Source organism: Dunckerocampus dactyliophorus, chromosome 16, assembly GCF_027744805.1.
Source record: "Dunckerocampus dactyliophorus isolate RoL2022-P2 chromosome 16, RoL_Ddac_1.1, whole genome shotgun sequence".
Classification (NCBI taxonomy): domain Eukaryota; kingdom Metazoa; phylum Chordata; class Actinopteri; order Syngnathiformes; family Syngnathidae; genus Dunckerocampus; species Dunckerocampus dactyliophorus.
In genome coordinates, this window is record NC_072834.1 from 16,242,715 (window position 1) to 16,259,177 (window position 16,463).

General features: G+C 41.0%; 1 protein-coding gene across 2 annotated transcripts in view; it reads left to right on the plus strand.

Moving 5' to 3' along the window:
• arhgef12b (Rho guanine nucleotide exchange factor (GEF) 12b) overlaps positions 1–16,463 on the plus strand; it is a 51,081-nt gene that overhangs the window by 10,876 nt on the left and 23,742 nt on the right. The window contains exons 2-8 of one of the 2 annotated variants that reach the window (XM_054754865.1): positions 3,869–3,960; positions 7,557–7,655; positions 7,750–7,799; positions 14,289–14,346; positions 14,499–14,716; positions 14,935–15,066; positions 15,617–15,745. In XM_054754865.1, the coding sequence (XP_054610840.1) occupies positions 3,869–3,960; positions 7,557–7,655; positions 7,750–7,799; positions 14,289–14,346; positions 14,499–14,716; positions 14,935–15,066; positions 15,617–15,745 (778 nt within the window). The remainder of the gene's footprint in view (positions 1–3,868; positions 3,961–7,556; positions 7,656–7,749; positions 7,800–14,288; positions 14,347–14,498; positions 14,717–14,934; positions 15,067–15,616; positions 15,746–16,463) is intronic. The other variant, XM_054754866.1, reaches the window with a different exon arrangement.

Below are 16,463 nucleotides of genomic sequence, written 5' to 3' on the forward strand. Positions count from 1 at the left end.
AGGGAACCTATGGCTCGGGAGCCAGATGTGGCTCTTCCGGTGGCTGCATCTGGCCCTCTGGCTTTAACGCAATAACATTTTTTCATTGTAATTTTCTTTTACAGAAATCAGTGTTAAAAATAACATTCAAAGTATAAAACTTCTTTATGCACTTTAATCCATTCATCCATTTTCTACCGCAAGCACAGAAGTCACATTAATGGTAAGAAGTATTTTACAGTACTGTATTTACTATTGGTTAGCTTCAATATAACAACGTTATTAAAAAGAATAAATTCAGAGAATTATTATACTCTAAAATTGTTGGTCATACTTAATAAGGCACACATTTAGTTGTATTCAGTTGTTGTTGTTCAGTTGTTCAGTTGTTGTTAGTTGTATATGGCTCTCACGGAAATACATTTTAAAATATGTGGCTTTCTTGGCTCTCTTAGCCAAAAAGGTTCCCGACCCCTGCTATATATGATTCCATGTGAATAAAACATTAAGTCAATTTTGTGTACAGTTATCGTTTGTCATGTTTTTTTATGATGGAGCGGCGATGGAACACAGCAAAAAATGCTTTTTTGTTTTGAGTGCAACTCAACTTGAAATGTGGACTCCCTTGTCGGAAAATGTGTCATGTGCAGTTGCTAAGCTAAATTAAGCTGTTAAATATATTTCACAAATTATTATTGTTAGTGTGATATCTCCGATCATCCTCTGTAATGTTTCATGTTTAATTTTATGAATAGAATACAAAATAATGCTAAATAAAAATCAAGCTGTGGACCCGAAAATGGCTCCCAGGCCGCACTTTGGATGGCGCTGCCTAAGGAGGTTCCACTATGTAGTTTTTGCATATTCCCTCTAACAGACAAACAGCAATGCAGACATAATCCTATTAATGGCTCGCCAGCTAAGCACATCTGCACAAAGATACCCTCCTTGAACCTCCTCATTGGATCGCCCTCCGCCAGGGTCTTTGCTCCAAGACACTTGTGCACCTCCTCCACGTCTTTCCCAGCCTCCTCTCCCACATTTAGGAGTCTCGAGTGGAGCCAAAAAGGCCTCCTCCTGTCTCTTTCCGGGAATGTGCCCCTCAAAGCCCACCCCTCCTCCAGTATAGTAAGTAGGCTGTGACGTGGCTGCCATTGTTGAAAGCCCAGAGCCCCCATTGTCGCAGTGAGGGACAGCAGTCCAAACAACCTCCCCCCCTCCTGCTTAATAAGTCGGAGGGGTTGTCCAGAGAATGACAAGGAGAGGGAACTTTTGCTATTTATACACAAAGTGCAAGCATGAGGTCTTTGTCCTGTGGGAATTACAGACACTCTATCAGGTCACAGACAATCACAGGAAGCAGAACGCTTGACTGTGAGCAAAATGGTATCGAGCCCTCCGCCAAGGCAACTGACGGCAGAGTTGAAAATACTTGATGTGCGCTGTTCCACTCCAGTCCTGTTGGGGGCGATCATGTGCATTTAGAGGCCATACCTCCGTTGGGGTCATGTAAGGCTCACTGTGTTACTTGGCCCCAATGCAAGTAGACTGTAACAAAGGTGGATTAGCTGATTGACATCCCATACTCAGATTCACTGCAGCAACCGTAACTGAACCCTTAATGGCATGTTTCATCAAAGGGAGGATGTCCAGTGGATACATTGTGGTCTCTTGTGGTACTTGTAGTGGCACTCTTTAAGTGGGTCTCATTAGATTGTGATGTGTATTTATTGAAGGATGTCCGATAACAGCCGCCAATATTGGAAGAAAAATTAAATATCGGTTAAAATCGTGTTTTCCTGCCAGTAATTTTATTGGCGCACAAGTGATGTCGTTGTGTGGCACACTGCAACAAGCTTGCCGCCTGGAATTCCGCCTCGAATTATTTCCAAGTTTCGCCTTTGGATTGTAAAAATGCAAAGGGGGGAGAAAGGACATCTTCCTTTAATACTTCCAATCTAATATTACACCTCAGGAAGATTCAGTCAGACTCACACTCAGCAAAATAAGAAGTGACCGGAGGAGACAGGTGGAATGAGTTTATAATTTAACTGATTGATTAGTCCAGAGTTTCATTCTTTGCACTTGACTTTAGTTTCTTATGGCGGATGTTTGTGCCACATCGAAATGTGCAGCTTTCCAAATGGTATCATTACCAGCATTATCAAATTGCATTTGTATTTGTGAATTTACTAAGACTAACCCGTCTTACTTGTTGATAGAAATAGAACATGTTATTTTAGTTGACTATTGCTCATACTTTTTTTTAAAGACCTATTTTGTTGAGACAAAATGTTTAAAATACATATGCCTCTTTTTCTTTCTTTAACTTGTATTGCATATTGCAGTACAGTCGTCCCTCGTTTGTCTCTGTTATTTGATTCCAGACTCGACCGCGATAAGTGAATATCCACAAAGTAGGATTCAATATTCATAAATGGAATATTTTCGTAGTTATGGCATAGAATGTCTGTTTATGATCTTCTGAATACGTTTTTTTTTTCAACATTATTAGAGGCCCTCTAGACATGAAAGAACACCCCAATAGTCACCTTTACATTTGTGTTACCCGATATAGTAGATATAATCAGAGAAAATAAGATATTACACATAAATCAGATAACATAGACTCACACGTGAGCAGTTGGTTTTTTTTCTGGGTGTTTTTTTTTCTGGGCAGCGTACTTCCATTGTCTCATCAATGTATTGTAATGTGTCTTTTAAATAGCTTTACTCTCGTATTACCCAATATAGTAGACATCCATTCATCCATTTTCTATGCCGCTTGTCCTCACGTGGGTCACGGGGTATGCTGGAGCCTATCCCAGCTGACTTTGGGCAAGAGGCGGTGTACACCCTGGACTGGTCGCCAGCCAATTGCAGGGCACGACCATTCACACTCACATTCATACCCATGGTATGGTTTAGAGTCGCCATTTAACCTAACATGCATATTTTTTCTTGGAATGTGGGAGGAAACCGGAGCACCCGGAGAAAACCCACACATGCACAGGGAGAACATGCAAACACCACACAGAGATGCCCAAACGGAGATTCAAACCCAGATCTTCCCGATCTCCTGACTGTGTGGCCAACATGCTAACCACTTCACCAATGTGAGGCCAATAGTAGACATAATAGTAGTAAATAAGCAATTTAAGACGTAAAGAAACTACTGTTTGTGTGTGTGTTACAGTAAATGTGTTCCCTAGGGAACCTTAGTGGCGGGCGGACAGATGTGTAGAAGACAGGAACCGACGTCGGAGGTTCAGAGTTGAGTTTTAGCTTGTCGTGGGCTATGGTCCCAACAGTAGCCAGTGTTACTATTATGATTATTATGTTATTATTGTGCCTGTTGTGAGGTCATTTAAACCTGCAATTAACGCCTTTTCTGGCAATCCAGTCTGGCCCTTGTCTCACCGACACCTAGTGGCCAATGTAGAATACTACATTGACAAATAGAATGCTGCTTCTGCCTTTTATTGGAATTTTAGTTCATTTAGTTAGTTCATTTAGCCATTCCTATGCTTGAAAATGCTTCATTTAGGCCAAGAATAAGTACAATTTGCTTAAATATGTATATTTTTGATAAATAATAGGCTGTATTCAACCACTAAACTGATCATTTATTAATTCATTACTTTGTGAAAACCACGATAGAGTGAGGGCGCCATGTTCTGTGACGACTAGTTGTCCTTTTTTGCACAAACAATGTTTATTTGTGAAAACACATCTCATGACACGAGATGCGACCTGATTAGTTTGAGTGAAAAGCTGCTGCCTATATCCGTATCGGTAATAATGTGCTGGAATATTGGTATATTGGTAATCGAGCATCATTATATTTTATGTTTGACATTGTATCTTTATGTTGGTTGTGTCTCCTCAGGACTCCGAGCATTCTCAACAAGGAGCCGACAGAGAGGAAAGCAAAGAATGACAAATCCTCCGTCTCGCTCAAACAGGAGTTTGATCCCACCGGTAAGAAATATGCTTTCCTCAAACTCTGCGAGATGCCTCTCATTTAAGAAAAGTTACCTTTAACGGTTTGATGGTTCAAAGTGACGCAAACCGAGATGTACTTTTTGGGCTTGGCTCGTTACAACCAGCAGATCTAAGAGTATATGAAAGCAACACTCAATAAAAAAAAGTTGTTAAGGTGGTTGAAGTGGCTGGCAGGGCTTTAATATCAATCCCAACCCGCCCTTCCCTTCACCCTGGAGTATTGCAGGCTCCTTTGTAGGGCCAGAGGACAGACCATTACCCACTCAACTCTCACACATAATTGGTTTGAAGTGGGGGGAGGCAGGGAACATTGGAAGGCCAAGTGTGAATCACAGGACTTTGGCAAAGTCAGAGAGGAAAAAAATCTGAATTGAGTTATCCTGTGCGTCACGTTAGGAGAGCAAACGCAGTTGATAGTAAAGTCGTTGGATACAAAACAGATGATAAAATGATTATTCATACCTTCTTATTCTGTCTAATGAAGGGCACCCGCTTTGATTTAATGGTACAAAAAGCAAAGACACAATACCAGGGGAATTGTAGAGACAACAATGTTTTAAGAGCCATACAGGAAGTTCTGAACTTCATTTCAACAGAAGCTTTTGAGCCCAACAACTTGTGGTTTGGTTAGCTTGCACAGATAAATGGTAGAACCTGTGCGGTCTAACAAAATCCATTCTGCGCTGCCGGTTGATCTTTGATTTATTTCGACATTCATTTGTTTATATGGGCGGCAACGGCTCGGGAGGTAGAGTAGGTCATCCAAAAACCGAAAGGTTGGCGGTTGGATCCTTGCTCCCTCCACCCAGTCACTGTTGTTGTGTCCTTGGGCAAGACACTTCACCAAATGTGAATGAATGGATGAGTCAGGCTGTATGAGTTGTGTTTTAGGTAATGTAACCCAGCGTTTTAGGATGCCCGCTGACTTCGTGAGTGAAATAAGGACGACAACCACGGCTGCAAGAGGCACCCAGCTAGCTATCTCACTTAGCAACAGTCAAAATACAATTTCAACACACACCACACTTCCGGCCTTCAAAATAAGACATCCTGTTTAATAGTGACAACAAAATAAGGGTGTCTGTAAAAAATAGATTAGACTAGATAGAAAATAGATTACATTAATATAATGATTGCAATTACATCTGCAGCTACATCTTCTTTAAACACAAGCACAGATATGATTTTGTAGCAGTGATAAGTTAGAAAAATACTGGAAAAAATTGTACAATGATGTATTACATCAATAAATGTAAGATTTACTTACCAGTCATTATCTTCACTGACACAATAAAACACACAATCTATAGTGATAAAATAAGATTAAAAAGAAAAAATGTAATAAAAAAAATTTAAACGGAATTTAGGAAAAAATGAAACGAAATTTGGGAAAAAATAAAACTCATAGGACCCTACAAACTCGCCATACCTAACGCTATGTATGCCTGTTCTTAATTTTAACTTTTCAAACCAGCCTCTGCTTGCTTTAAATTCATCACCAGACTCACTTTTTTCTGTTTTCTGTGTGAGATCCACAGCAGCAACAACTTCTGAACACCTTTCTGTGGTTTGTGGTCTCTGTTTTGTTAACACCGTTACTCCTTTCGCAACACTTGATCACGTTGTTATTCTTCAGGATGGTGAGGGCTTCCAGTACATCCTGGCGAGAACTTTGCGATGACTTCTTTCTTGAATTCAGTAGGGGTCTTCACCCTCTTTGGATTGTCACTGCCACTCACAGCCTTCTTTGGACTGATAGCGGCTTATTTAGACTTTGTCACACTCAATGAAAAAATGCACAGACAGGAGTCATCAACGCCAAGGGTCCATTATCCAATATGGCTGGGTAAACAAACCAAACACAAATAGAACAGGTCGTCATGTGCACCAAATTGCCTGCTAACCAAGCGGTTGAGCGCAAAGCAAGGCCAAATTTTAGCAACATTTTTGGATGTTAAATATGCATTTTTGTGCAGAATAATAGGCTATATTCAACCCAACCGAAGCGCAAAGTGGCGTGGGACGACTGTATTTTGAAACATTGTTCTCTATTAATGGTGCTTGGAACAGGGTTGAACTGATAACTCTGTTTTAAATGCAGTTAATAATACAGCAATCCCTTGTTTATCTCAGTTAATTGGTTCCAGACTTGACCGTGATAAGTGAATTTCTGTGAAGTAGGAGTCCTTATTTATAAATTGAGTATTTTTGTAGTTTGAGCATACAAAATGTGTTTGTTTTTACCTTCTAAATACCTTTTTTAACGTTATTAGAGCCTTCTAAATATGAAATAACACCGCTATAGTCACCTTTACACTCATATTACCCAATGAAGTACACATAATGAGAGAAAATAAGATATTGAAGACAAAATAGACTCATGTTCGTGTGTGTCAAAGGAAGCGTGTTCCCTAGGGGAAGTGAATGGCAGGGCAGACAGGGGGTTCAGAGTTGAGTAGTAGCCTGTGTTTTTATTAAATTCGAGTGTAAAACAGCATGATTTATTAATTAATACATTTTTGAAAAACCGTGACAGAGTAAAACCGCGAAATTCGAACTTCATGGTGGTGAGGGACGACTGTAATCTATAAATACTGACCGCTTATGATTTGAATTGTATCAAGTTAATAAACCTTACAAATCAATGTAACTTACAATGGGGGGATGGCGCACGGTGGTCGCATAGGAGCTGGAGGGTTTGACTCTCCGTTTGGGCACCTCTGTGGAGTTTGCATGTTCTTTTGTGTATGCTTTGGCTTCCGCTCACATTACAAAAATATGCACGTTAGGCTAATTGGAGACTGTAAATTGTCTATAGGTGTGAATGTGAGCGTGAATGCATGTTTTGTATATATGTGGCCTATGATTGAGCAGGGTGTACCCCGCCCCTTGCCTGAAGTCAGCTTGGATAGGCTCCAGCTTACCCTAAGAGGACAAGGGCTATAGAACATGGATAGATGGACAATTTGGAGTGCAACTGTAACATCTTACTTTGCGAACTACCATACAAGTGTAAAAGTAAGTTGACCAACAATAAAGAACTCTTGTCTTAATTAAAGAAAAGACACTCGCAATTAGTCTCCTGTGGGGTCACGTGACATCATACACGAAAGTGGCATTCTTTGGGATTCGTCTCGTGGGAAAAGCCAAAGAAAAACCACACTAGCCCAGAGGCACATTCTTCCGAAACTGTCAAATTCTGCATTGTTTGACTTCAAGGAGAATGAAGAGCTTCCACAGAACATTTTTGGGGAGCTTTACACTTTATATTCAGCTTGTCCTGATTTAAACCAGGGAGCAGGATGCTTTTCAAACCCTGTTTCTGCTTCAAAGCCTTCATCTTTCACATCTGCGCAGAGACACTTTATTTCCCACAAGTGCCTGCATCCGACAGCAGCATGTGAAGTATGTGCACATTAATAAAAGGCAGACACTTAGAGTAATGAATAAGCCACCGGATAACACCACATGTGCTCCCCTTCCAGCCAGCTTCATTATCATTATTGTCATGATGATGATGATTATGAGTGCTAGCATGCAGTGTTCTAAGTGTGCTGATGTGCTGATGGCAGGCCTTGTCCAGCGATGTGTGATAATCCAGAGAGATGAAAATGGATTTGGGCTGACAGTGAGTGGAGACAACCCTGTGTTTGTGCAGCTGGTCAAGGAAGGTGAGGATCTACAGTATCTCTCTCACACACACACACACACACACACACACAAACTTAACAAACATGACTTTCCTCTCGTTTCGATGCTTCACAGATGGAGCTGCAATGCGAGCGGGTGTCCAGACAGGAGATCGAATCATTAAGGTGATAATTTATGTTTTTATTATGGTATTGTTTAGTATCTATGACAATAAATAGAGGAGGGATGTCCAAAGTCTGGCTCAAGGGCTATTTGTAGCCCGTAGCTCGTTCACTATTTGCCCACAGCATATTGTGAAAATAAAAGAAAGCATCTGATTATGAAGGAGGTTTAGGACTACGCCACCCATAAAAGGCAAGCATGGTGCAAAACCAAAGCAATGTACAAGAGATTTTCTTACAAAAAAGTGTTTGGACACCCCTGAAATAGAGGAAAGAGTTTACTCTTTGCAAGTATGACATCACAGTTACATTCAATCCACTGAGTGGTCCCAAAACCTCTTTTCAATTGATTTTATACATTAATCATATACATTACTTACTAATTTTAAATATATTTTTAATGCTGGGATAGGCTCCAGCATACCCCTGCGACCCTAATGAGGAGAAGCGGCATAGAAAATGGATGGATGGATGTTTGTATTTCATATGTACAGTAATCCCTTGCCACTTTGCCCTTTAAATTTGGCGGCTTCACTCTACCACCGTTTTGCAAAATTATATTAATGAATACATCATGCTTCGAGGAAAAGGCTTCTTGAGACGTCATCTGTACTTCTGTGTAGAAGGTGTCGGACGTTTCGCTCCTCATCCGAAGAGCTTCGTCAGCAAACTAATAAGTGCTGGTAGCTTAGGCCTTAAATACAGTAAGAGTGGGCGGAATTGGTGTGCCAACACCCTCCTCCTATTGGTTCGTTACACTAAGCCTGGGCGGAGCAGTGGTATAATCCTATCCTGTTATTCACACCTACGATAAAAGGGAAGTGTCGCTCCCTGAATTGGGTATGAACGACTCTGATACTGGCTTGTTAGCATCTATTGTTCTGGCTCGGCCCTGCCTTCACCTCATTTGCAAGACTAAGAGCTGTGGGTTTTGGTCTCAGTAACCTGCTGAACACAGGGTCCAAATTAAACCTCAAACCACCATTCCGATTCAATGATGGGTTCTGTTGTTTGACAAAAATAGCTTCCTTAACTCCTCTTTCAAACCATCTGTTTTCTTTGGCCAAAATCTTAACCTCGCTGTCCTGAAAAGAGTGATTGGTAGCTTTCAGGTGTAGATGTACTGCTGATTGAGGACCACTAGCATTGTCCCTGCGATGTTGATAAAGCCTTTTTTGGAGCATTTGCTTAGTTTCCCCAATGTAGTGCTCTTTGCATTCCTCATCTTTACAGTGGATGGAATAGACCACATTGCTCTGTTTCTGGTTTGGAGCCTTGTCTTTAGGATGCACTAATTTTTGTCTCAGGGTATTTACTGGTTTGAAATAGGTAGGAATTTTGTGTTGCCATAAGATCCTCTGGAGTTTTTCGGAGACCCCCGCTACATAAGGGACTACCACTCCTCTCCTTTTTGCTTCTGTGGGCTTTTGGGTTTCTTTCCCTACTCTCTTCTTTTGACATTTGTTAAAAGCCCACCGTGGGTACCCACAGGTTGAGAGCGCTCTCTGGACATGTTGTGTCTCCTTTTTCTTTCCCTCAGCACTAGTTGGTATTTGTTCCGCTCTATGTTGGAGGGTCCTAATAACCCCTAGTTTATGTTGTAGTGGATGGTTTGATTCAAAAAGCAGGTATTGGTCAGTGTGTGTGGCCTTTCTAAAGACCTCTGTAAGTAGCTGTCTGTCCTTTCCTATAATTACCTTGCAGTCTAAGAAGGCTAGTTGGTTTTCTTTAGTGTCCTCGCGAGTAAATTTGATATTGGTGTCCACCGCATTGATGTGATCTGTGAAAGACTGAATTTCTTGTTTTTTGATTATGACAAAGGTGTCATCCACGTATCTAAACCAGTGCCTTGGTTTTGTCCCTGAGAAGGATGTGAGAGCCTGTTTCTCCATCTCTTCCATGTACAGATTCGCCACTATGGGTGAGACTGGTGAGCCCATAGCACAACCATGAATTTGTCTGTAGAATTTCCCTCTAAACTGAAAATATGTGGTGTTAAGGCAAATTTCCAGTAATTGGCAGATGTGGTCAGCACTAAGTTTTGTTCTCCGATGCAGAGTTGAGTCCTCGAGCAGTCTCTTCCTCACCACCGAGACTGCTGCTGAGGTGGGGACAGATGTGAAAAGTGAAGTCACATCATAAGACACCAAAGTTTCCTCTGGCTCCAATCTGAGGTCTTTGATGCTCGCCACAAACCCTTTTGTGTTCTCTATATGATGATCAGTGTTGCCTACCAATGGGGATAAGACTGTTTTTACATATTTCGCTACATTGTACGTGGTAGAGTCAATGCTACAGACAATGGGTCTGAGGGGAAACCCTTCCTTGTGGATTTTTGGAAGGCCATAGATACATGGTGTAGCCTCCCCAGGGTATAACCTATGATACATCTGTCTGTCAATTAGTTCTTCCTTCTCTAACTTTTGGAGACAGTGTATGATTTCTTTCTTATACCTACTGGATGGGTCCCTTTTAAGTTGCTCATATGTGTTGGCATCACTAATTAGACTTGTTATTTTTTCTTCGTAGTCCAATGTGTTGAGAACCACTGTGCATCTGCCCTTATCAGCTGGTAAGATGGTGATGCTCTCATCTTTCTGCAGAGCCGCTAATGCTTTCCTCTCACCTAACGTGATATTGGACGGTGGTGGTTTGGCACTACTGAGAAGGGCCGATATTCTCAGACGAAGGTCCCCTGCCTCTGTTCTAGAAAGGTTATTGTTCCTGATGGCCGATTCAGCTGCTGTGAATCAATTGGATCAAATTGGATCAAAAATCTGTCAGACAGAAGCCTCTCGGAGACAGAGAAGGCAGTATTAACCAAGGGTCTCAACTTCTCAGTGACTCCTAAAACGATACCCACAGTAGACTATATCACAGCAGCTGAATCGGCCATCAGGAACAATAACCTTTCTAGAACAGAGGCAGGGGACCTTCGTCTGAGAATATCGGCCCTTCTCAGTAGTGCCAAACCACCACCGTCCAATATCACGTTAGGTGAGAGGAAAGCATTAGCGGCTCTGCAGAAAGATGAGAGCATCACCATCTTACCAGCTGATAAGGGCAGATGCACAGTGGTTCTCAACACATTGGACTACGAAGAAAAAATAACAAGTCTAATTAGTGATGCCAACACATATGAGCAACTTAAAAGGGACCCATCCAGTAGGTATAAGAAAGAAATCATACACTGTCTCCAAAAGTTAGAGAAGGAAGAACTAATTGACAGACAGATGTATCATAGGTTATACCCTGGGGAGGCTACACCATGTATCTATGGCCTTCCAAAAATCCACAAGGAAGGGTTTCCCCTCAGACCCATTGTCTGTAGCATTGACTCTACCACGTACAATGTAGCGAAATATGTAAAAACAGTCTTATCCCCATTGGTAGGCAACACTGATCATCATATAGAGAACACAAAAGGGTTTGTGGCGAGCATCAAAGACCTCAGATTGGAGCCAGAGGAAACTTTGGTGTCTTATGATGTGACTTCACTTTTCACATCTGTCCCCACCTCAGCAGCAGTCTCGGTGGTGAGGAAGAGACTGCTCGAGGACTCAACTCTGCATCGGAGAACAAAACTTAGTGCTGACCACATCTGCCAATTACTGGAAATTTGCCTTAACACCACATATTTTCAGTTTAGAGGGAAATTCTACAGACAAATTCATGGTTGTGCTATGGGCTCACCAGTCTCACCCATAGTGGCGAATCTGTACATGGAAGAGATGGAGAAACAGGCTCTCACATCCTTCTCAGGGACAAAACCAAGGCACTGGTTTAGATACGTGGATGACACCTTTGTCATAATCAAAAAACAAGAAATTCAGTCTTTCACAGATCACATCAATGCGGTGGACACCAATATCAAATTTACTCGCGAGGACACTAAAGAAAACCAACTAGCCTTCTTAGACTGCAAGGTAATTATAGGAAAGGACAGACAGCTACTTACAGAGGTCTTTAGAAAGGCCACACACACTGACCAATACCTGCTTTTTGAATCAAACCATCCACTACAACATAAACTAGGGGTTATTAGGACCCTCCAACATAGAGCGGAACAAATACCAACTAGTGCTGAGGGAAAGAAAAAGGAGACACAACATGTCCAGAGAGCGCTCTCAACCTGTGGGTACCCACGGTGGGCTTTTAACAAATGTCAAAAGAAGAGAGTAGGGAAAGAAACCCAAAAGCCCACAGAAGCAAAAAGGAGAGGAGTGGTAGTCCCTTATGTAGCGGGGGTCTCCGAAAAACTCCAGAGGATCTTATGGCAACACAAAATTCCTACCTATTTCAAACCAGTAAATACCCTGAGACAAAAATTAGTGCATCCTAAAGACAAGGCTCCAAACCAGAAACAGAGCAATGTGGTCTATTCCATCCACTGTAAAGATGAGGAATGCAAAGAGCACTACATTGGGGAAACTAAGCAAATGCTCCAAAAAAGGCTTTATCAACATCGCAGGGACAATGCTAGTGGTCCTCAATCAGCAGTACATCTACACCTGAAAGCTACCAATCACTCTTTTCAGGACAGCGAGGTTAAGATTTTGGCCAAAGAAAACAGATGGTTTGAAAGAGGAGTTAAGGAAGCTATTTTTGTCAAACAACAGAACCCATCATTGAATCGGAATGGTGGTTTGAGGTTTAATTTGGACCCTGTGTTCAGCAGGTTACTGAGACCAAAACCCACAGCTCTTAGTCTTGCAAATGAGGTGAAGGCAGGGCCGAGCCAGAACAATAGATGCTAACAAGCCAGTATCAGAGTCGTTCATACCCAATTCAGGGAGCGACACTTCCCTTTTATCGTAGGTGTGAATAACAGGATAGGATTATACCACTGCTCCGCCCAGGCTTAGTGTAACGAACCAATAGGAGGAGGGTGTTGGCACACCAATTCCGCCCACTCTTACTGTATTTAAGGCCTAAGCTACCAGCACTTATTAGTTTGCTGACGAAGCTCTTCGGATGAGGAGCGAAACGTCCGACACCTTCTACACAGAAGTACAGATGACGTCTCAAGAAGCCTTTTCCTCGATGGACAACTCCTGTACGACTGAGAGCCTACACAGACGAATACATCATGCTGTTTTGTGGTTGCATACAACATCTTTTTAGTCCAAAAATATGCATATTTAATCAAATGTTATGCATTTTTTGCCTAAATGAAGCATTTTCAAGCATAAAAATTACTAAATGAAGTAAAATACAAACATAAGACATTCAGAAGACGCATTCAGAAGACGCATTCAAAGATGTTGTCATGATATGTACTGTACAGTAGTATTCTACACTGGTCACAAGGTGTCAGTAATCTTACTGTAATGTTCAGAGAGGCGCACTAGACTTGTTTGCTGGAACAACAAGCTTTTATTGCGGCTTTGAATGATCTCACACAATAATCCTTAATAAAAATCCCTAATATAAATATGGGCTACAGTTGCGGCCGTAACCCATGCCCAGATGAAACTCAACTGAACCTCTGACATCCTTCCTGTCCGCCCGCCACTCAATTCCTCTAACATCCGAACATATTTACAGCAACAAATACGAGCATGAGTCTTTATGTGTGTCTTATACAGTCATGGAAAAAATGATTAGACCACCCTTGTTTCTTCAGTTTCTTGTTCATTTTAATGCCTAATACAACTAAAGGTACCTTTTGTTTGGACAAATATAACAATGACAACAAAAATAGCTCATAAGAGTTAATTTTTTTGGCAGTACAATGCTATAGTTACATGTATTCATGTAAGAACTTAAGTGATTTTGGATATTATGAAGAAAACCATGGAAGTTGCTAGATATCAGCTCTTAAATTCAACTCTTATGAGCTATATTTGTTATCATCATTATATTTGTTCAAACAAATGTACCTTTAGTTGTACCAGGCATTAAAATGGATCAATAAAATGAAGAAACAAGGGTGGTCTAATCATTTTTTCTATGACTGTATGTATTATCTTCTCTTACTATGTCTACTATATTGGTTTAATACGAGTGTAAAGTGTATAGGTGTGTTCTTTCATGTCTAGAAGGCTCTAATAATGTCAAAACCCGTAGTTACAAGGTTGTAAACAAATTTTTCCATTCTCTCACTACAAAAATAAATAAGGAATCATAAATTGCAGAAATTCACTTTTCGGGTATGGAACCAATTAACCACGATAAACAAGGAATTACTGTATTCCCCTATTATATTTCAATTTACATTTAATACGTTAATTTAATATAATCATGATTTATAAAAATCTATGCATATTAACCTGAAATAATAATCCAACACAAAATATAACTGGCTCAGGTTGAACTAGCTACGGAAATAACGGGGGGTCTAAGAACGACACCTGCGGAACTCCACGCTACTTATTTCCAATATTTCAAATTCTGCCTCCAAAATAATATTTTATACGATTGCAATAAATGTTTTTTGGGACTTGTGTACATATTTACACATGTTCTGATTAGTCTGTTTTTTGTGTACAGGTTAACGGGACCTTAGTCACACAATCCAACCACATAGAGGTCGTAAAGCTTATAAAATGTAAGTATTGGCCTGTTATTTGACCGTCATCATCAGGCTCAGTCTGGAAACCTGACTCATATGACTACATGACTTATTTGAAGGAAGTCAGCAAGGTGGGTAGTAATTTTCTGATGTACGGTAACTGAATGGTCTACTCCCCTCAACGGCAGCCGGCTCCTATGTAGCCCTCACAGTGCTGGGCAGACCTCCAGGTCTTCCTCAGATCCACCTGGAGGAACATGATGATGAGGAGGAGGAGCATGAGAAGGACGAGGGAGAAGAGGAGGGAAACGCTAACCAGATGGTGCAGAAGTCACCTGGAGGGCAGCGACACTGCAGCGCCCCCTGCAGCCCTGAGGCACACCCTGCCTCTCTTCTGCCTGATGGGGTTGGATATTTTTTTAATATAAGAAAAACATGATTAAAAAAAATGTCATTATATATTTTTTATATTTATATTAAATAATACAAATTTTTCCGACGATTGGTTGGGTGTAACCCGCCTCTCGCCCAACGTTGGCTGTGATAGGCTTCATCTTATCCTCGCAACCCTGATGAGGACAAGTGGCATAGAAAATGAATGAATGATATAAACATTTCTTACAGGTAACCCAAGTTTGTGCTTTCCAGGATGGAGCCACAGTGTCTTGGATGACGGAGGCTGAAGAGGGGGACCATGGTGTGTCCTCACCCAGTGACACTCCTAACGAGGGCCTTTGTGCTAATAACAACACACAGGTGAGTGTAATAATAGATGTTTGTTTTTTACTGTAATGGGCACATTAAAAAAAGCTCATCATTTAACTGCTAATGTTTCACTCCAGTCCTGTAGGGGGAAGCAAAGTGCATTACAAGAATCATAAATAGATCCGCATGAATGATAATGGTTCATTCCTTCATTACTACCTTTCCACACAAGAATCAGATTGTTAATTTAGTAGTTTTTAACACCTCATCCCGGCAGCTAAATCAATGAATAAGCCAATGCCAATGAAAACATTGTCGTGGTGTCATTTTGTTCTAAACTCAAATGGTGGCGACCCCATAGTTATATAACACAAGTATATTTACTCTAAAGCAGCTACATTCTGAGATCTAAACACAACAGGAAGTCTGCACACCCGCTGCTTTTTAATAACAATGTTCTCATCGCTAAAAATAGGGATGAAACCCTCCCGCTTTGAAAATCCCCATGGGACCTCCGCTGAATTCCCTTCCCCGCCAGACTAAACAATCAATTTAGCTTAATTGTTGTGCTGTGTGTCCCGTCTGTGTTTGTGGATTTAAGTTGAGCGGCGGCGGCCCAGGCCCTGTCCTCCCTGAGACAGGAGAAATGCCCCGTCAGAGCTCCGACGACAGCCGCCGAGATGGCCTCAACTCCTGCTCGTCGCCCGATGCCGAGGATGCCCCCGACAAAGTTAGAACTGCATTTTTATTTACTTTTAACATCATAACCATCATGCTTAGTAACGATTCAGAAGAATACGGCTTTCAAAACACTTTCAAAGCCTCTGTTACTATCAGATTTAACCATATACCAAGATTTCTTTGCTTAATATTACAGGAAAATACCACAAGAAATGCTAGTGCCGTGCTTTTTAGTCCATTAAAATGTTCTGTCGAGATGATGGGCAACATTACAGCCTCAGAAAGCAAGAATGAATGCTAGCATTAACTAATGCTAATGTGTACGGCTAGCTGACTGGGCTCATTATTGACTGAATTACTGCTTAAGGTTTGTTAATAGCAAATTGTGCTTCATATTAATATAAGGATGGCAGGCACTTTCCAAGTTTGTTACGAGCAAATTGTACTTTACAATGAACTCAAATGATTTGCTTAAAGAACATAAAATGTGAAAGAATAAAGACAAGCCTTAGCAAATACTAGTATTATCCAGGGCTAGCGCAGTTTACTACCTAGTGTTTTTGAAATTAAACAAAAAAACATTTGAATGGTTTAAACTAGGGGTGTCACGAGACAAGACGATACACAGGATTGGGTCTACAAGACAAGACAAGACGAAGTTTTAACATTCATTTTAAGAAAAGTACAATGAAAACAGATTTTAAAATATGACATTATATTGCAATCTACTAAGTGAATTTCTACTGTTACACTCTTCTGCACTCTGC